This window comes from Delphinapterus leucas, chromosome 9 (assembly GCF_059928025.1).
Source record: "Delphinapterus leucas isolate spDelLeu-1000000601 "Yukka" chromosome 9, BTC_Dleu_Yukka2, whole genome shotgun sequence".
Taxonomy (NCBI): domain Eukaryota; kingdom Metazoa; phylum Chordata; class Mammalia; order Artiodactyla; family Monodontidae; genus Delphinapterus; species Delphinapterus leucas.
Window position 1 is genome coordinate 59,074,702 of NC_143137.1, and position 22,366 is coordinate 59,097,067.

General features: G+C 40.5%; 1 protein-coding gene across 2 annotated transcripts in view; it reads left to right on the forward strand.

Annotated features, from left to right (window-relative positions):
* Window positions 1-22,366, forward strand: part of LOC111181261 (cytoplasmic dynein 1 intermediate chain 1) — a 146,745-nt gene that overhangs the window by 55,416 nt on the left and 68,963 nt on the right. For both annotated transcript variants that reach the window (XM_022586503.2, XM_089917652.1), the window contains exons 5-8: window positions 1,617-1,763; window positions 5,738-5,851; window positions 8,337-8,470; window positions 12,140-12,284. In XM_022586503.2, the coding sequence (XP_022442211.2) occupies window positions 1,617-1,763; window positions 5,738-5,851; window positions 8,337-8,470; window positions 12,140-12,284 (540 nt within the window). The remainder of the gene's footprint in view (window positions 1-1,616; window positions 1,764-5,737; window positions 5,852-8,336; window positions 8,471-12,139; window positions 12,285-22,366) is intronic.

A 22,366-nucleotide genomic window follows, 5' to 3' on the forward strand; every position in this document is an offset into this window, starting at 1 on the left:
CAGTGATTTCTCACTATTGCCCACAGAAAACAGTCCACACAGTGCCTGCCATTCAAGGTCCACTCTTGTCTGGCCCAGATGAACCCTTCAGTCACATTTCCTACTCCCTGCTTCTTCCGTGCAAGCTCCTTCTCAGCCAAACCAGACTGTGGCTGTTCAGCAGCCTCTGCTTTGGAGCCTCCAGTCTTGTCTTCCCATTATCCCATCTCTCAGGGATCACTGTTTCTTTTCCTCTCCACTTGCTGAACATTCCACATCTACATCAAGGGTGATGCATTCCCTTTCATGAGGTCTTTCTAACCATCCCACCCTTTCCACTCCCCTCTTTTTTTCCCCTCTCCTAGCTAAACCAGACCTTTCTCACCCCCCCCCCCGCCCCACGCCACAGACACACACACGCTCCTATGACCTAGTCATGGCCCATGTCACCTTCAGGGCTGCTGCTTGTGTGTGCAAGTTGTGACCTGCATAAGCGTCTCAAACCCAAGGGACAAGTGAGGACAAAAATCTACCTTCCTCCCCGCTTGCCAAGGCGCACGCCCACGTGACTGTGTTGTGCAGAGAGGCACCTTTTTTTATTCCATACAAAGGTATGGACTAGCATGTAGGGACCAGCGGCAGCATGTTCATCGAACGCATGCTTTTTAGTTCTCTTTCCTAGGGCACAGGTTTGTCGAGGGCAGTGACTACCTTTGTATTCCCATCATGCCTGGTACAATGCCTTCCTTACACATACGATCACTCGTTGAATTTAACTGAAAGGGTGAAATGTTTATTAGAAACAATTACTTTTGTGTATAAATGCAACCATGTAAAGCACAACAGGAATCACAGTGGACTTCTTAGCAAATGTGGGACAGCCAGCTTGTCTGATTTTAAATGTGTCATGGCTCCTGCTCAGCTAAGTAATTTCCTATAAAATGTAGTGCCCAGTAGTCTTCTGTGGAATTTTAGAAACCACATTCATGATGCTATGACAGGCCATGGCAGAGTTGGACTGAAATCCATTTCTGACTGTTAAAATAGGCAAAGAATAACATTAAGGATTGTCTGAAGTGGGCAGGATAAAGGTCAGGAGAATGCCCATGGGAGGCGAGGGAATTTGGGGAGGAACCAGTTGGATCAGTCTGAGATCAGTACACTTCCTAGAAGTCTACATTAAGCCAAAAAGAAAAAAAAAGTACCCAGTCTCAAAGTCCTCAAAGCCTTGCCAGCACTGTACACGGATGCAGACATGCCCTCAAAAAAAGAATTGTTTTGTAAAGACTAATGGAGAATTAATATTAATTCTGATGTGATTTTATTGATAAATGGGAAATACCCACACACCCAAGCTTTACAGACCACAAAACATGATGTACGTAAGATAGGGTTTATGCCTATTTGATGACGTGGCCGAGACTTCAGATTTCAGGTTTCAAGGAGTAAACATCGGCCAATCTCTCCAGGGAAATTCTGTGTCTGTGTACAAAATGTCCTGCACGCTCTGCACTTAACATTTGCTTTGTGTTTTCCGGGATGTGCTGAGTTTATGTGATGAGCAGTTTTTTCTTCAGGAAGAAACAAGCCTCCTCTAACCATTTCACACGATACCTTTCTCCTCTTCCCTCCCACAGTCCTCTGTGATGTCAGTCTGCTTTGCTCGTTTCCATCCCAATTTGGTAGTTGGTGGGACTTACTCGGGCCAGATTGTCCTGTGGGATAATCGCAGTCATCGGAGGACGCCAGTCCAGCGGACACCCTTGTCGGCTGCTGCACACACAGTAAGTCAAGCTTTTGTCACATCCCGGTCAGCCATCCAGGCCCTGAAAGAGGGGATAAGTGACAGAAGTACGGCTGTTGTTAGTAACTCCAACTTCGAAGTATCTAACTTATAGTGATTGCTTTCTGACTGACTAAAGGAAAGCCGAGTGGAAAGTAGATGAAGGAAGCACTGGGTTTAGAGGACTCTCTTAACGATCTACAAGTTTTAACACATAGAAAGGATCTCTTTGGATGTCCCATAAAGCTACAGGGAGGATAGCTTAAAACTAAAAAATGCCACAGGAAGAAACCTTGGAAGAAGCATCTGTGAAATTGTTTTCCCAAAGAAACTCTTCACATTTACATTATAAGGTGGAAACTCATATTTTCAAATAGACCATAAAGAGTAAGCACTTACTGTCTAGGGATGGCATATGGGACTTTTGCCAATAGGCCTTTTCCACTTGTGATTTGAGGGAGTGCTGTGACTTTAAATTCTGGAATGCATGGTATAAGTCTCAACGATAAAGTCTACAGTGACAGTATAATCCCTAGGGTTAAAAGTCAACATCTCAAAACCATTACCCATAATTTAGCAGAAGAGTTTCAGTATAGCGTTCGTAAGACAACTAGTCTGTCATTTCCTTTAAGAGAATGACAGGTGTGTTTAGCAATTGTTAGGAGGAATAAGAAGACAGGCATGTCTCCATCAATCTCTGCTACCCTGACATTCAGGGGAATTGATGTCCTTTCTCTGAAATGCCCAAATTATGCCCAGGGATACAGCTCTGCTATTGTTTCAATTTCCTTAATGTGGTTGCCTCATTTGTTTCATCTGCTGGCCTCAAAACCATCTAGCTTTGAAAAAGAACTGCTAGCTGTTTTAGCCGAGACCATGAAGAGGAAAATTCTTCCACTCTTGTAAGATCGACAATGGGAAACGACAAATACCAAGTCAGCCTTAATTCTGATTGACTTGGGCCTAACACACATGCAGGTGAAACTAGTTCTTGGGAATCTGGGAAAATTGCTCTTGCCTACCCCATTTCTCCAAACTAATAACAGAAAATTGTGACCCAAGAGGAGACGGGCTTGATGCAGGTGTTTGCTCAAGGAGCATGAAGCCATTTCTTGGCCCTGTGTGTATATCTGGTGCGTTTGTGAGCATACCTCCTGAAATTTCAAAAAGTTATAAATCCAGGTATCAGAACGTTTAGCACGAAGCTTTTGGGGAGAATCCAAATGCTGCAGGGGCTCTTCCAAACTATTCATCTCTTTTCCAAGCAACTTAGGATGTGATCTTCACAACGAAAATACTGTTATTATCAAACAGGGTGACATTATTTCTGTTAGAAAATCAAATAAGTTTTTTTCTCTTTTGCTGTGTTTCGTTGAATCCACAGCTCAAAGAGCGCAGTTAATTTTGTGACTTGTCTTTCAACTTCCACTCATGCCTGGCTCATTGGTACCAGGATCAAAAGTGGTTAAGGAAAGGGAGTCCCACCACAGATTACTAACTAATTTCCTTTCACACCCACCACACATATGCATTCGGGACAACAGGAAATCCTAATTAAAGCAAAAACCTTCTGGCACACAGTAAGTTTATTCCTAAAATAAATAAAAACAATCTGGCTTCTATACTGGAAAAATGAGCGGTACCATTGCTTTTTTCTTTCCATTAAGCAGAGTGATGTGTGTTTGTGTGTGTGTATAAGTAGGCATGCCCACGTGTCTGCTTCTGTTCTGGTTTCTTTACATCTCTCTTTTCTTTTAAACTGAGTTTTATTACTCCTGAAAGCACAGGCCAGTAGTACTGATTAAAGCCAGGGAGGGGCTACCACACACATTCCTTCTCAGGGCATTTGCTCTCTACATCCTTCTAGATGCCTTCTTTCCCTACTACACCCACCCTTAGGAGTCCCGATCCATCAGGGTTTTGGAGATTTGTGTTGATGCTCTGTGGTTAACAGAAGAAACCCTGTTGGACTCTTGCTAAAAAACACTAGGCAGATTTGGGGCTCATAACAATGTTTGGACCTTGCTTTCTCATTCTTCAGTTTACTGAGTCTGCCATTTTCAGGCGACAATGTGTCTCATCCATTCTTCCAGTTTATTTGCATGCAGAGCTTAGAACGCCATGTGACTCACCCTTGAGTTTGTACTCTGCTGTACGTTCCACATACACCAGAGACTTGGGAAAAAGCATTGTCCACAGCCCCACAACCAGTCAGTCCTTTTGGTATTTAGAGACCTGATCAGAAGAATATTTCGTTCCAGATCTCTGCTGTACTTACCACTGTCCAGATCTACTAAAGCTGATCCATTTGAAGGTTTCTGCAGGAATGTGGTGTGAAAAAGACATAGGGACTTGGTTGACTCTCCATCAGCATGGGTAAAAGAGGTGATGCAGTTGCCAAAAAAGCAAGTGTAAATCTTAAGATGCATTAATACAGGCACTTTTTTTTTTTTATCACACGAGAAGTGACAATTCAGTGCTCCCTGTATTTCTATATTCAGTTAGTCAGAATGTACGTAGACGGTTATGTTTCATTCTCAGAACTTCACTGGAAGGGGAACTCGGACAAAATATAGCGTATTCAAAAGAGAGTGTCCAGGTTGGGGAAGGTATTGAAAACCAGGTCCTCAACGCATTCGAAGGAATTGGTGATGATGAGTCAGAGCAAGACAAGGCTCGGGGGAGGAGGGGTAATATAAGAACAATCCATACATATTATTTGACTTGATGTATATGATGTCAGAGGGCACTTCACTAAAAGTATTTCCTTGAGCTTTCTTCATCCCCATTGGTAGAAGGAGGAACTGCCCAAGAATTAGTGCTAGAACTGGCTAAGAAAGGTATTTAAGCAGAGTTTGGACCACCTCTTGGGAGAGGCAGATGAACAGCTATACTACGATTATTACAGTTCCTTCTGACCAGGAGTTTATACAATAATAATAGTTTGGGAACCATCCTTTATATAATATCAACTTTGCAATGTTAGAGATTGTTTCATTGTTGTTGTGGCTAGGTATTATGGACAGTAACTCATCAAGAGAAAGACTCAGACTGTCAGCTGTTTGCACAGAGAAGCATCGACTAAGTTGTGGTTTGGCCACTGATGGCTAAGCTGCCTGAAATCTAACCCAAATTACTGCTACGTTGTGCTTCTGCTAACCTTGCATTTAGTATGTAATGTGCAGCTGCAAATGATTTTAGCCTACCATTTAGGATTCTACAGAGTAGAATAACCTTCTTGCATTATGACAAAAGGGTAGAGCATCTTGCTTATGATTCCTGGGATGTTTAAGTGACCTTTCTCAAGGCCCTGGCCAAATCTAAGCCTCCATACAACCCTAAACAATATTTTGAGAAATAAATCTATCATTATCCTAGGTTTTACAGCAACATAAAGAAACCTAATTTAATCTTACTAGGTTCCTTGTGCCAATACTTTCCACCACCAGTATCTCTCCCTCAAATCAAAGAGGCTGATGAATATTAACCACTTTTTATAAAGCATGTTAACAAATGTCTGGCACTGTGGCTATAATGCACTGAACTCCAGAGTTAGTTAACACTCCTTCCAAAAGGCAGTTGTTCTACCTTTTTGAAGACTGTCTTTTTCCGTCACTCATGGTGAGGTTAGAAGCCAGACTATGTGGTGGAGCCTCATTCATGCAATACACATTCACCTCCCTGTGCACCTTCTGTCCCATCAATCCTCATTTGCTCCCGTTTGCTTCAGCTCCATTGTACTGCATCTGACCGAGCAAGGTGAAGCTTTCTGAGTATTTCCACTACGACGTGTTGCTGCCAGAGCTTTTAAAAAGAAATCAGGTTCAAATCAAAAGTGGCAAATGACCTGAGGCTTGTATTATTGGGGGATTATGTCACTCCTTAATCCTTGTTTTAGAGTAATGTGTTTGACACGCATATGTAAGCATTTCCTCTTGGATCAGGGTTTGATCCTCCATGTTTATGCTTCTGCAGCATCCCGTGTACTGTGTGAATGTTGTTGGGACCCAGAATGCTCATAACCTCATCACTGTCTCTACCGATGGTAAAATGTGTTCCTGGAGCCTGGACATGCTCTCCACTCCACAGGTGGGTTTGTTTTCCCCTACACATAAGAGCATCTTGGTTAAAAGAGATAACCTGCCTAATGGAACAGAGTTCCTAAAAGCCAAACTCTCACATCCTATAGGACCTAAAATCAATGTGTGCACTTGAAAGAGTGGGGCCTGTTTTCAGCAGCCTCCTCTTGAAGCCAAACCCATTTCCTTTACCGCAAATCATGTAATTATTGTAATACGTTAATCCTTAGGTCAGTTTCAAGTGAAAATGAAATAATCCATTTTAAAGCATAGTAATTATGGAAGTTGGCTGTGGTAGGAATTGTACTTACCCTACAGCATTGTTAAACAAATATAAACGGGGTTGGAACTCAGCAGAGCGATCCCTGATGGGTCCTTGCCTTGGAGAAAAGGTATCCCAGCAAAACAGAAATCCAAGCCCTTGCTTGTATCTGTAGCCTAGACAACTGCCTTGTGTGTTTGAAGAATTTGTCCAACCATCTGTTTTCTCCTCTGGAATGTTTCTTAGGGTGGCTCCTGCCGTTCCTTGCTCAAAAAACAAGAAGTTGAAAATGAAAAAGTTCCAAGGTTTCCAAACTGCTCCTGATTACAGAAATGGGAGCTAAGCAAAGGAGCAGAAGTGCAAGAGACCATTGGGGGGAGGCATCTAAATGCAACTTTCAGAATATATGTATGTACACTCACACGGAAGACACCACTTACATCCACAGATAAATACACACATATCCATACTCTTTCCACATCTCTTGGGGAAAAAATACTTCACTGTCCTCCAGCTAAAAACAGAGAAGAATTTCCTGTTAAAGCCTTTGACAACGTGAGGAAACATCAAGAAAATTGTACAAGATATCTAGGAGATACTTCTCAATTTTAACATTCCTATTCCCTTTCCTGGAATAACAATCCTGGGATGTCTCTGTCACAATTTTAGAAGACATTAGGAGTTTCAGGATACATAAGGAAATGTGGAAACTGAAAGGAACCTCGCGTAAGTTTCCACACAATACAGATGAAGAGAATACTAAGACTAAAGAAGTTCGTTTTATAATTTTAGTGTGGGGGGAGAGCTAATAAGTTCCTTACACTTTAAGTTCCTCTATTTTTGCTGATCTTTAACATTTATACAAGTTGGGAGTTGTGTGTGGGTATTTTATAGCTTTGTCTTAAATTTCTCAGCAATATGTTGTTTTCTTTTAAAAGCAAACAGATATGAGTGAACCCTCTAATTAGGAATTTTTAATTGCCCATTTTGCTGATTAAATGTGTGTTTGTTTAGGTTAAAGCCAGTCGTACGGGGGCTACATGACCATTTTTATTAGTTTTGGCATGCCCGCAGACGCCTGTCTCTGTACAGAGATGGAGCATTTCATGGCATGGCTGTGGATGGCAGGCAGACATGGGAACAGACAACAGTCGCCCTATTCCCTCTCTGTCCCAAGTGGGTGACCAAGAGACTGTGTACCTTCCCTCTGCTAATTTTAGCCATGGAGCAGACCCCCGGTTGGTCTAGGTTTCTGTATTACACTGTCACAGCATCCCCTCACTAAAGCACTCGCTGCGTCTGGATCTCACAAACTGCAGGCATGTCACATGACCACGTGGTCTGCACTTCCCAGACTGTTAGCATGTGCTTCCGATTTATGGACTCCTTAGCTGCGATGACTAGGTTTATTTGTTTGCATAAAGAAAGACTAAACTTCCAAACAGAATGACATGATCCCCTAGAATGTTGTTTTAAAGTTACTTTAGGTGCACAAAGCAGGCTGTTTGATGTAAATAGCCAGAAATACTCAAGGATGTTAGTTATACTTAACTGTTCTTCACTGTCGTTAAACTTAATTCAGCAGAATGTCTTCTAAAATACACTTGAATTCCCAATTTTGAAAATCATTTTAGATAAAATAAAGACTCTCATTTACCATTTTAAAGACTTATTTAAACATTGTCTTTTGCAGGCTTAGAGCCTACACACCCAATGTCTGCCCTTCATGAAATCTAGTCCCTGTTGAAATCTGGTTTTTATGACCTGAGTGACAACTTTCTGGTTTCAGTCCATGGAGGACACACACTCCTGCTTTGACAAACGTGCTTAGTACATCTGATATTAATACAAGTGTATTCTCACGAACAGTTGATGTTGAAAATGTTTGTAAATATAAGGGTATTGTGTGTTGTATTAAAGCCTGGGGCTGACAAGTGTAACCATTACAGTATTATCTTTAGTTTCTGCACCATTAGTTTCAAAATTCTCACCTGTCATCTCTGCCTGACTTCAGAAGCAGCACACACACTGATGAAATACAGCCGGCCTGAAACCAGAGATACACAGAAGCATGAATGTCAGGGGCAGTAAAGCGTGGTTTCTGGCACAGCCGGGGTCTTTTGTAACGCTGTGTGAAAAGCAAACAGGCGATTTAGTCAAATGATTTTTCCGTGCTATCTTTGGCATGGCAAGGAGTTGACAGAGGGAATGTAACCACGCCATGTTTTGGTAGGAGAGCATGGAGCTGGTGTACAATAAGTCCAAGCCTGTGGCTGTTACCGGAATGGCTTTCCCAACGGGAGACGTCAATAACTTCGTGGTTGGCAGCGAGGAGGGTACAGTCTACACGGCCTGTCGTCATGGAAGGTGAGTTTCTGTTTTCTTACCAATGACGTGTTCTTCATTTCCAAAAGTCTGTTATCGCTTTCTGGATTATAACCACCTTGCATTACGAGGAAGGCATTTCTGAAGAAATGCAAATCACAGCCTCCTGTCTTCACTATTTTATAGCATCCTTCTGCTATAAGGATGCCATTTGTAAGCCTTTAGCCATTTGTAAGCCTTTGTAAGGCTTTAGCCATTTGTAAGCCTTTGATGGTTCACATTGCCTGAAGGAAAAAAGTCCAAGCTTCTTAGCATATCATAGAAGATTCTTGATTACCCTTGACTACCTGCCCCTTCCCAGCCTCAGCCTTCAGGCTCCAGCCACGCACCCATCCCCCAATGTGGCTGATCCCACCACACCTCTGTGAGTTTGTACATTCGGTTTCTCCCGCTGGGTCTGGTATTTCTCCCATCTTGGCCTGGTTAATTCCTTCTCACCCTTCAAGAGCCAGAACAAAGGTCTTCCCACGCTGAAGCCTCTCCTGACTCTCTTGGACAAGGAAAATCATTTCCCTCTTTATGTTTCCATAGCATTTTCATTCCCTTTATTCATTCATTCTTTCAAGGAATATTTCCTAAGAACCTACCATGTGCCAGGCACCAGCATGTCATAAGGATGCAGTGAGGAACAAAACAGACCTGGAGTTCATATTCTGGTTGAGGGTGAATGACAGTAAAATAATAAACAGGTATATATGTGGTGTAAGATGATAAGTACTATGGAGAAAATTAAAGTAGAATAAATGGGATAGGACTACAAGCTGTCAGATAGGTTTGTTGTTTTATATATTTGCGTATCACTTCTACATTAGCATTCATCCCATTTTACTTCAAGTATTCAGTCGTCTGCCATTTTTCTCTTACTAAACTATTTCCATTTCATCATTGGTTTCCTGCCTGGTGTGTGGCACATAGTAAGTGAGGAGTTAAAAATTTATATGGGGAGTAAAGAATGACAACAACCAAATAATATAGAGAAGTGCCTTAGGGCCCTTCCTCTCTATCAGAGGCTGAAATAGTATGAGATACATAAGGCAGAATGAAGATTCCAGGTGATAAGAATCCTGTCTTGATTGAGAGATTGGCAGATGCTCCTGGAAAAATCTCAGGAAAAAGTGGAACTCGATAATTTAGACTGGGTTATAAAATTACATGCAAGACTTAATGAATGGACTCACAGCTTTTGAAAGGTTCACTGTGTTCACCTTGGTGTGTTATTTCTCTTTCACTTTAGTAGTTCTAATTCAATTGATTTTTCATCTCTTGCACTCATCACAGGCTATTTAGATTGAACGAGAAACCAGAAATTGTTCCAGGTTCATACTCCGGCGTATTTGTGATTTGTAGAAATAACAGGCATCCGTGGCTCAGCTATATGATTTTTCCATTCACACAGTACAGGCTGTGAAGTTCCTACTGTGCTCTCCACAGAAACAAGCAGTATTTTCCCTGCTCACATGAGTAAAAGATGACTAGGAAGATGTGCCTCATAATTCCATGCCCAATAGTCCTACTTCATAAGTATTGGCTAAAACCATACAGCAGTTTTATGAAAGCATAGAAAGATCTGATAGAGTTGTTCATTCATGGAAACGTTCACTGCACATCTACTCTCAGCAAAGTGGGTTGCTAGATGTTGCCAGGCGTGCAGACATCATTTAAACCTGTTCCTATCTTCAAGAAACTGATGATGGTGGGAAAGGTAAGCACACAAACATCTGCAAGATGGGTAGAATGTCGTAAGTGGCATGATAGAGGCACAGAGAGCAGCAGTGGGCCAGACAGACTCACAGGGTTATCTACATATTTTTTAGAATCGACAGGGCACAGGTTCAGTTGACTTAACCCAAGGCTTTAATTATCTGTGAGGGCTATAGAACATGTTCATTGATAACTTTCAGATTTAAAAAATTTTTCTCTAATGTGAATAACCATTTACATGGTGAATATTTTTGTTCTGTGGCTATTGTCCTTTTCGAACACAATCAGAAGATACACTGTGGTTCAAAGGAAGGGTACCTAAGGTACAAACCACAAATCATTTTACAGTGAGCTTGCTTTTGCTTTTTACATTGGTCCATCTATCTGAAATATAAAATACAGATCTCAATAGAGTTGTAAAGTCGTAGGCATTGGGCTTCATAGTGATCGTAAGTGGGCCACATAGGGCTACAGGGGAGAGGTGCGAAATTTCTGTGTTTCACCTAACATGGAAAAGGTGCAAATCCACTTCCATAAATTAAATAAGTTCTTTACTTTGCACCCTATAAACCCTTTCAGGATGCTGTTAAGAGCAAATGGAGTCTCACCAGGGGCCACTTCAAAGATCAGTTCCTCATGTTCTCTAGGACAAATGTAAATGATCACGTGTGGAACTGCTGTTAGCAGTTTCACCAGGCATAATTTTTGAGTGCCTGTTACATGGAACACATGCTGCAGCACTTGGCTCGTGATTTCAAATTTTCCTTAGCACACTGACATTTACTGGTGCTCCAGAAGCCTACATTCTTTAATAACTTAATACATTCTCACTCTTTGTGACATAATATATGGATTCCACAGTCCCTCTGTATTTGTCATATTTATAACCTTGTGCACGTGAATTTTTAAAATACAGCATTTTGGTATATTTTCTAATTGGGTGTGATTGTGTGCAGACTATTGTGGGATAATAGGGGCTGGGAACAATCCCAGCTTAGTTAAATAAACGACATATGTCTGCGGATAACTTTCAAACTGTATTGCCATTTCTCAAATGTGCTCCTGTTGGGGATAAAGGCGTAAGTTCGCCTCTTTCTTTGCTGTTTTGTTCAACAAATGTTTATTGAGCACTTACTGCATGCTAAACAAGGCACCAGCCCTTACGGAATTTACATTTAGCAGATTTGTAAATTACTCTTCTGCTTTCAGTGAAAACATCATTTTCTCCATATGACATTTAAGTTATTTTGCCTATTATATTGTGGTGACAAGGCTTTCCACAAAGTTTTACATTTTCAGGTATGTCAGCTTAGTTTAAGAACTTTTTCTCAAAAGGGTAAATGCATGTATTCAAGGATATATGGAGCTTTATAGCCAATAGGCTCCCCGAAAGGAGTTAAAATGGGAGTTGTGTCAAAGTCACCACAAGAGTAGAATCATCTTATAAATATGAAAGCTTTGAGATCTGAGTGTATAGTCGTCCCCTGGTATCCGAATCCACGAGGAATTGGTTCCAGAAGCCCTTGCAGGTACCAAAATCCGAGGATGCTCAAGTCCCTTCTATAAAACGGAGCAACACAGTCAGACCTCCATATCGCGGGCTCCGCGTCTGCGGTTATAGAGGACCGGCTGTATGTGTTCTGCATCAAAGCAGCTGCAACCACAGTGATGGGCTTTGAGGCACTCCTGAAAAAGGATTAAATGATAAAAATTTGATATTAACTTCAGAAGATTAAAAAGATGGTATCACCCCATATTGTCTTTTTAGTCACTAAGAGTAGTTTAGCATTTATTTCTCTCAGGGTAACTGAAAGTGGTTTCATCTCTGATGGTTTATGGCTGTGCTAAATTATGGAGAAGTAATCACGCAGAAACAAGCCTGGTTTTTGTAAAGTTATCAGTGCTTTGCGAAGGGCACTGAAACTCTGCTCTTGTGTGGTCTTTGTGCAGCAAAGCAGGTATTGGGGAAGTCTTCGAAGGCCACCAAGGGCCAGTGACAGGAATTAACTGCCACATGGCAGTGGGCCCAATCGACTTTTCACACCTGTTTGTCACGTCGTCGTTCGACTGGACCGTCAAACTGTGGACCACAAAGGTAAGAAAATCTTGATTTACATTCCCAGGTAATACATAGGGGAAGAGGACAATTTTGTCTCCTGCGAGTAGTTGTAGGGAACCTTTAGTCTCTTCCGGGAGACCTGGCATTAGGAATTTGTACAACCTTCTGGTGAACCCGACCTGCCTCAGAGCTAGTTAAGCCTCACTTTCTCAGTCCGTTTTATCTATTTTAACATATATAAGTAATACTGGAGAACACTCTTAATTGTAAAAATTCAAACAATGCAAATAATGATAAAACAGGTCCTCCTTCACCAATACTAAGCCTGCCCCTGACATCGCCTTCATTGCCTTCCATCCCAGGTACCCTCTGCTATCAGTTTAGTGTTGAGTGTCCAGAGCATTGCAGTACTTACTCACATACATCTGTACCTATGGAAATACAGGACTTGGGACTTGGGTTTCTTGGTTTTGGGTTATTTTTGAGTTTTTGATGGTTTTTAAGCTAGTAAACGGCACCATCCTATTTGTGCTTTCACAAGTAATTCTGACCATGTTTGGGAGCAAGAAAAACTAGAAAAAGCTACCTGGAAGGGAAGGTGCAGGAGTCCAGGGAAGAAATGACAGTGGCTTAGATCAGTAGTTTGGAATGGAGAGACGTAGATGGATTTGAGAACCATTTATGAGGTAAAAGCCACAGAAACTGGTGACTGATTTGATACAAGGAAGGTGAGAGAGGGAGTCAGCAGGAAGAAACCCAGGTTTAAGACTGGGGCAACTGGAGATCTGTAATGGCATTCATTGCGGTGGAGAACACCCAAGGAGGTGCATGTTGCTGAGGAGTGATGTACAGGTCGTATTTAAGGTGGCTGGGAGGCACAATTCACAACCCTCACTAAGCAGTTTGATAATTGGGACAGAAGCAGAGGGAGCGCTTTGGGCTGCTCATACGGACCTAGTTGCAATCAGAACGATTATTAAGTCCAAGGAGTGGACTTTAAAAGAAATGCTAAAACACAATGCAGAGAAAGAGAAATATTTAGGAAATAAACAGGAGAAATGGAGGTAGAAAAAAAGATTAAAAAGTAACAACCCAAGAAATAGGAAAAAATTACAATTGTTTGCGTATAGGGCTTCCTGGGTATTAATGGAGAGGACTGTGTCAAGATGAGAGAATTGGCTGTTAACTGTATGAAAAGCAACCCCACTTAGAAATTCAAACTCAAACCAAGCTGAGAAACCTCAACTATGGGACTGACACAAATCCAAAAGATAACATACTCTGTGAGGAGACCGAAAGGAAACAACCATTCTAATACATTGTCATTGGAAATGCAAATGATACAACGCTAATGGAGGGGAATTTGGCAATATCTAAAAATAATGAATGCATATTTGCTCATTGACAGAGCAATTCCCGCTTCTAGGATTCTGTGCCAAAGATGTACTAGCAATAAATAAGAAAAAGACTTATGCAGAGGGATATTTGTTCAAAGACTACCTTGAATAGCAAAACATTGGAAAAACCCCAAAAGTCCATCAGTAGGACACTGGACAAATCAAAAGTATGATACATCCACATGAAGGAGTACCATTCAGATGTAGAAAAGAAATGAAGATGTCCATATGCTTATTATGAAGTGATCTCTAGAATATAGAGGTCACTATATTTTTAAATGAGAAACGTAAATAGTATGTTGTCACCATTTAATATTTACTTATATATTTTTTAAATTTAATTTTTATTTTATAGTTGATTTGCAATGTTTTGTTAGTTTCAGGTATACAGCAAAGTGATTCAGTTCATTTTCAGATTCTTTTCCCATATGGGTTATTACAGAATATTGAGCTGGGCTCTACAGTAGGTCCTTGTTGATGATTTTATATAAAGTAGTGTGTACACATTAATCCCAGTCTCCTGATTTATCCCTCCCCCGACCTTTCCCCTTAGGTAACCATAAATTTGTTCTTGAACTCTGTGAGTCTGTTTCCGTTTTGTAAATAAGTTCATTTGTATCATTTTTTTAGATTCCACATAAGTGATATCATATGATATTTGTATTTCTCTGACTTCGCTTAGTATAATAGTCTCTAGGTCCACCTATGTTGCTGCAAACGGCATTATTTCACTCTTTTTTGTGGCTAATATTCCATTGTATATATGTGTACCACATCTTCTTTATCCATTCTTCTGTTGATGGACATTTAGACTGCCTCCATGTCTTCGCTGCTGTAAATAGTGCTGCAGTGAACATTGGGGTGCATGTTTCTATTCGAATTATGGTTTTCTCTGGATATATGCCCATGAGTGGGATTGCTAGATCATATGGTAATTCTAGTTTTTGTTTTTTAAGGAGCCTCCATACTGTACTCCATAATGGTTTTACCAATTTATATTCCCACCAACAGTGTAGGAGGGTTCCCTTTTCTCCACATCCTCACCAGCATTTATTGTCTGTAGACTTTGATGATGGCCATTCTGACCGGTGTGAGGTGATACCTCATTGTAGTTTTGATTTGCATTTCTCTGATAATTAGCAAAGTTGAGCATCTTTTCATGTGCTTTTTGGGCATCTGTATGTCTTCTTTGGAGAAATGTCTATTTTGACCTTCTGCCCACTTCTTGATTGCGTTGATTGGTTTTTTTTTGATATTGAGCTGCATGAGCTATTTGTATATTTTGGAGATTAATCCCTTGTTGGTCACTTCGTTTGCAAATATTTTCTCCCATTCTGTGGTTTATCTTTTTGTTTTGTTTATGGTTTCCTTTGCTATGCAAAAGCTTTTAAGTTTCATTAGGTCCCATTTGTTTATTTTTGTTTTTATTTTCATTAGGCACAATGAGACGGCAGAGAAATATGTTCTGGTGGATCCAGAAAGATACTGCTGAGATTTATGTCAGAGTGCTCTGCCTGTGTTTTCCTCTAAGAGTTTTATAGTGTCCAATCTTACATTTAGGTCTTTAATCCATTTTGTGTTTATTTTTGTGTACAGTATTAGGGAGTGTGCTAATTTCATTCTTCACGTAGCTGTCCAGTTTCCCCAGCACCACTTACTGAAGGGACTGTCTTTTCTCCATTGTATATTCTTGCCTCCTTTGTCGTAGATTAATTGACCATAGGTGCATGGGTTTATTTCTAGGCTTTCTATCCTGTTCCACTTATGTGTATATCTGTTTCTGTGCCAGTACCATACTGCTTTGATGGCTGTAGCTTTGTAGTATAATCTGAAGTCAGGGAGCCTGATTCCTCCAGCTCCGTTTTTCTTTCTCAGGATTGCTTTGCCTATTCAGGGTCTTACGGGTTTCCATACAAATTTAAAAAGTTTTGTTCTAGTTCTATGAAAAATGCCATTGGTAATTTAATAGGGATTGCATTGAATCTATAGATTGCCTTGGATAGTATAGTCATTTTGACAATATTGAGTCTTCCCATTCAAGAACTTGGTATAACTTTCCATCTGTTTGTATCGTCTCCAGTTTCTTTCATCAGCATCTTATAGTTTTCAAAGTACAGGTCTTTTGCCTCCTTACGTAGGTTTATTCCTAGGTATTTTATTCTTTTTGATGCAGTGGTAAATGGGATTGTTTCCTTAATTTCTCTTTCTGATCTTTTGTTGTTAGTGTATAGAAATGCAAGAGATTTCCGTGTATTAATTTTGTATCCTGCAACTTTACCAAGTTTGTTTATGAGCTCTAGTAGTTCTCTGGTAGCATCTTTAGGATTTTCTGTATATAGTATCATGTCATCTGCAAATGGTGACAGTTTTACTTCTTTTCAAACTTGGATTCCTTTTATTACTTTTTCTTCTCTGATTGCTGTGGTTAGAGGACTTCCAAAGCTATGTTGAATAAAAGTGGTAAGAGTGAACATTCTTGTCTTGTTCCTGATCTTAGAGGAAATGCTTTCAGCTTTTCACCATTGAGTATGATGTTACCTGTGGGTTTTGTCATATATGGCCTTTATTATGTTGAGGTAGGTTCCCTCTATGCCCACTTTCTGGAGACTTTTTATCGTAAATGGGTGCTGAATTTTGTCAAAACCATTTTCTGCTTCTATTGAGATGATCATATGGTTTTTATTCTTCAGTTTGTTAATGTGGTGCGTCACACTGATTGATTTGCAGATATTGAAAAATCCTTGCACCCCTGGGATAAATCCCACTTGATTATGGTGTATGATCCTTTTAATGTTTGTTGGATTTGGTTTGCTAGTAATATTTTGTTGAGGATTTTTGCATCTACGTTCATTAGTGATATTGGCCTATAAGTCTCTTTTTTTGTGATATCTTTGTCTGGTTTTGGTATCAGGGTGATACCTCATAGAATGAGTTTGGGAGTGTTCCTTCCCCTGCAATATTTTGGAATAGTTTCAGAAGTATAGGTGTTAACTCTTCTCTAAATGTTTGATAGAATTCACCTGTGAAGCCATCTGGTCCTGGAGTTTTGGTTGGTGGGAGTTTTTTAATCACAGTTTCAATTTCAGTGCTTGTGATTGGTCTATTCATACTTTCTATTCTTGGTTCAGTTTGGGAGATTGTATCTTTCTAAGAATTTGCCCATTTCTTCTAGGTTGTACATTTTATTGGCATATAGTTGCTTGTAGTAGTCTTTTATGATCCTTTGTATTTCTGTGATGTCAGCTGTAACTTCTCCTTTTTCATTTCTAATGTTATTGGTTTGAGCCCTCTTTTTTTCTTGATGATTCTTGCTAAAGGTTTGTCAATTTTGCTTATCTCTTCAAAGAACCAGCTTTTAGTTTCACTGATCTTTTCTGTTGTTTTCTTTGTCTCTATTTAATTTGTTTCTGCTCTGATGTTTATGATTTCTTTCCTTCTTCTAACTTTGGGTTTTGCTTATTCTTCTTTTTCTAGTTGCTTTAGGTGTAAGGTTAGGTTGTTTATTTGGGATTTCTCTTGTTTCCTGAGGTAAGATTGTATTGCTATAAACTTCCCTTTTGAGAATTGCTTTTGCCACATACCATAAGTTTTGGATTGTTGTGTTTTCATTGTCATTTGTCTCTAGGTATTTTTTAAAATTTCCTCTTTGATTTCTTCAGTGATCCATTGGTTGTTTAGTAGCATATTGTTTAGCCTACACGTGTTTATGGTTTTCACAGTTTTTTTTTCTTGTAGTTGATTTCTAATCTCACAGCATTGCAGTCAGAAAAGATGCTTGATATGATTTCAGTTTTCTTAAATTTATCAAGGCTTTCTTTATGGCCCAGCATTTGATCTATCCTAGAGAATATTCCACGTGCACTTGGAAGAATGTATATTCTGCTTTTGCATGGAAAGCTCTATAAATATCAAGTCCATCTGGTCTAATGTGGCATTTAAGGCCTGTGTTTCCTTATTGATTTTGTGTCTGGATGATCTGTCCATTGATGTAAGTGGGGAGTTAAAGTCCCCCAGTATTATTGTCTTACTCTCGATTTTCCCTTTTATGGCTGTTAGCATTTGGCTTATATATTGAGGTGGTCTTATGTTGGGTGCATATGTATTTACAATTTACAATTGTTATATCTTCTTCTTGGATTGATCACTCGATCATTATGTAGTATCCTTCTTTGTCTCTTGCAACAGTCTTTATTTTAAAGTCTAGTTTGTCTAATATGAGTATTGCTACTCTAGCTTTCTTTTGATTTTCATTTACATGGAATACCTTTTTCCATCCCCTCACTTTCACTCTCTATGTGTCCCTAGATCTGAAGTGAGTCTCTTATAGACAGTATATATATGGGTCTTGTTTTTGTATCCATTCAGCCAGTCTATGTATTTTGGTTGGAGCACTTATTCGTTTATGTTTAAGGTAATTATCGATATGTATGTTCTTTTTTTTTTTTTTTTTTGCGGTACGCGGGCCTCTCACTGTTGTGGCCTCTCCCATTGCGGAGCACAGGCTCCGGCCCGTGCAGGCTCAGTGGCCATAGCTCACGGGTCTAGCCGCTCCGCGGCATGTGGGATCTTCCCGGACCGGGGCACGAACCCGTGTCCACTGCATCGGCAGGCAGACTCTCAACCACTGCGCCACCAGGGAAGCCCCGATATGTATGTTCTTATTGCCATTTTGTTAATTGTTTTGGATTTGTTTTTGTAGGTCTTTTTTCTTCCCTTCCTCTTCTGTTCTCTTTTGTGATTTGATGACTATTGTTGTGTTTGGATTGCTTTTTTTTTTTCGTGTGTGTGTATCTATTGTAGATTTTTGGTTTGTGGTTACCATGAGGTTTTGATATAGCAGTCTATGTATATACAGGTTTGTTTTAAGTAGCTGGTCTCTTAATTTCAAATGCATTTCCAATATGCCACATTTGTTTTCTCTTCTCATGATTGCTGGTTTTGATATCATATTTGTTTGTGGATGATTTCCTACTTTTACTGTATATTTGCCCTTACCAGTGAGCTTTCCTGTTCATAATTTTCTTGTTTCTAGTTATGGCCTTTTCTTTTCTGCCTAGAGAAGTTCTTTTAGCATCTGTTGCAAAGCTGGTCTGGTTGTGCTGAATTCTGTTAGCTTTTGCTTGTCTGTGAAGCTGTTGATTTCTCTGTTAAATCTGAGTGAGAGCTTTGATGGGTAGAGTATTCTTGCTTGTAGGTTTTTCTCTTTCATCACTTTATTTTTTTTAAATTTATTTAATTTATTTATTTTTGGCTGCATTGGGTCATCGTTGCTGCACGCAGAGCTTTCTCTAGTTGCAGCGAGCGGGGGCTACCCTTCGTTGTGGTGCACAGGCTTCTCATTGCAGTGGCTTCTTTTGCGGAGCATGGGCTCTAGGCAAGCAGGCTTCAGTAGTTGTGGCATGCAGGCTCAGTAGTTGTGGCGCACGGGCTTAGTTGCTCCGCGGCATGTGGGATCTTCCCGGATGAGGGCTCAAACCCGTGTCCCGTGCATTAGCAGGCAAATTCTTAACCACTGCACCGCCAGGGAAGCTCCCTTTCATCACTTTAAATATATTGTGCCACTCCCTTCTGGCCTGCAGAGTTTCTGCTGAGAAATCAGCTAATAACCTTATGGGAGTTCCCTTGTATGTTATTTGTCGCTTTTCCCTTGTTGCTTTTAATATTTTTTCTTTGTCTTTAATTTTTGTCAGTTTGATTACTGTTTGTCTCAGTGTGTTCCTCCTTGCGTTTATCCTGTCTGGGGCTCTCTGCACTTTTTGGACTTGGGTGACTGTTTCCTTTTCCATGTTAGGGAAGTTTTCAGCTATTATCTCTCCAAATATTTTCTCAGGTCTTTTCTCTCCTCTCCTTTCGGGCCCCCTATAATGCAAATATTGGTGCATCTAATGTTGCCCCAGAGGTCTCTTAGACTTTCCTCATTTCTTTTAAGTCTTTTTTTTTTATTCTGTTTTGCAGCAGTGATTTCCACCGATCTGTCTTCCAGCTCACTTATTCGTTCTTCTGCCTCATTTATTCTGCTATTGATTCCTTCTAGTGTATCTTTCATTTTGGTTATTGTATCTGTTCTTTAAAGCTTCCAGCTCTTTATTAAACATTTCTTGTGTTCTCTTGGCCTGTGCCTCCATTCTTTTTCCAAGATCTTGGATCATCTTTACTATCATTACTCTGAATTCTTTTTCAGGTAGTTGCCTATCTCCACTTCATTTAGTTGTTCTTCTTTATCTTGTTCATTCATCTGGAACATATTTCTCTGCCGTCTCATTGTGCCTAACTTTTTGTGTTTGTGGTCTGTTCCTCAGGCTGCAGGGTTTTAGTTCTTCTTGCTTCTGGTGTCTGCCCCCTGGTGGGTGAGATTGGTCCAGGGGCTTATGCAGGCTTCCTGGTGGGAAGGCCTGGTGCCTACTCACTGGTAGGTGGAGCTGGGTCTTGTCACTCTGGTGACAGGGGCAGGGCCATGTCAAGGGGTGTGTTTATAGGTGGCTTTTGGCTCAGGACAACTTTAGGCAGCCTGTCTGCTGATGGATGGAGCTGTGTACTCACCCTGTTGGTTGTTTGGCCTGAGGCATCCCTACACTGGAGCCTGCAGGCTGCTGGGTGGGGACAGGTCATGGTGCCAAAATGGTGACCCCCGGGAGAGCTCACGCAGATGAATTTTCCCTGGGGCCTCCGCCACCAGTGTCATTGCCCCCCCAGTGAGCCACAGCTGATCCCCGCCTCCCCAGTAGACCCTCTAAGACCCACAGGTAGGTCTGGCCCAGGCTCCTATGAAGGCACTACTTTTTCCTGGGTCCCAGTGCACATGAAACCTTGTGTGTGCCTTCCAAGAGTGGAGTGTCTGTTTCCCCCAGTCCTGTGGAGCTCCTGCACTCAAGCCCTGCTGGCCTTCAAAGCCAAATGCTCTGGGGGCTCCTCCTCCCGATGCCAGACCCCCAGGCTGGGGAGCCTGACATGGGGCTCAGAACTCTCACTCCTGTGGGAGAACCTCTGCCATATAATTACTTTCCAGTTTGTGGATTGCCCACCTGGCAGGTATGAGATTTGATTATACTGTGAAAGCACCCCTCCTAGTATTTCACTGTGGCTTCTTCCTTGGCTTTATGTGTAGAATATCTTTTTTGGTAGGTTCAAGTCTTTTTTGTTGATGGCTGTTCAGCAGTCAACTGTGATTTTGGTGTTTTCGTGAGAGGAGTTGAGCTCAAGTCCTTCTATTCTGCTGTCTTGCCTCCTCCCCTAAATTAAATATCTACATATACATTTTTAAAAGTTAGAAAGATGAACCACACACACACAAAAATTATTACTTAGAGAGAGACTGGAGGCTGAAATGAACAGCCATACTTCTTCGAATATACCTTGGCAGTTTGGTTTGGGAACTATGTAAATATTTTACATAGTTATAAAACAAAATAAGTTTTACAATTGGTTCTTTTTCATTGAAGTAACATGAAATCAGCTTTAGTGTGGCTCAGATTGGATGCAGAACCTTACAGTGTGGGACAATTCTAAATGACTTCAAAACCCTGCATTTTTGACTATACATTCCAAATGAGATATATTTTAAGGATAAAAAGGACTCCCCTCAAAAATCTTTAACTACTTCTAGTACTCATATTGCTGATGGTCATATTGTTACTGTCTCTTATACTGTTGCATTTGTATCTTGATATCGATGTTTGTGAGAGTTGATGTCATTGAGAATTCATATTAACAGCAGGGTTGAAAGGAGATGCAAATACACAAAGTTAGGTAAAAACTCTGTCATAATCCTAAATTTGAGTTGGACCTATCAGTAAGAACTCATGGTGTGTGTTAACCTCTAAATCCAAAAGAATACATATTCACAGCTCTATCTACCAAAAAGGTTTAGAAACAAATGACGAATCCAATAGCAATGACTCTTCTGGGGTCCAGATTGTGCTTTCTAAATACCAGTTCCACTAAAAGAAACCAGAGATCCTGGAAGAAATTACTGATTCTAGATCTGGAGCAGGAAATGTAGAAAATAAGCTTGGAATATTTCATCATAATAGAAAACAAGGAAGCTAGCAAACGCTATGAATTTCTTGTCAAAGAGTTTGGAAGCCAAGCTGAATAAGCTTTTACTGTCTATAAGTAATAGATTGAGTTCATAATGATACTGAAAAAAGAAAAATAAAACCTCATTGGTCATCTTTGGAGAATATCAGGGAGACCAACTGATTATTTTAAAAACTAATAACTAGGGACTTCCCTGATGGCGCAGTGGTTGAGAATCCGCCTGCAAATGCAGGGAACGTGGGGTTCAAAACCTGGTCCGGGAAGATCCCACTTGCTGTTGAGCAACTAAGCCCATGCACCACAACTACTGAGGCTGCGCTCTAGAGCCTGTGAGCCACAACTACTGAGCCCGCGTGCCTAGATCCTGAGCTCTGCAACAAAAGAAGCCACTGCAATGAGAAGTCCACGCACCACAACAAAGAGTAGCCCCTGCTCACTGCAACTAGAGAAAGCCTGCATGCAGCAACAAATACCCAACAACGAAGACCCAGTGCAGCCAAAAATAAATAATTTATTTTAAAAAACAAAACAAAACACTAATAACTAAAGGAAAGAATCAGTCATTCTGAAAGAGTCAAAGATTTGTTCTGTCTTTTCTGTGATTTGTATTGCAGGGTTACTAAATAGTTGATGGGAGTAGTTTTTCTTTATAGACATATTCCAGCTATTATGGGAAGAAGAAAT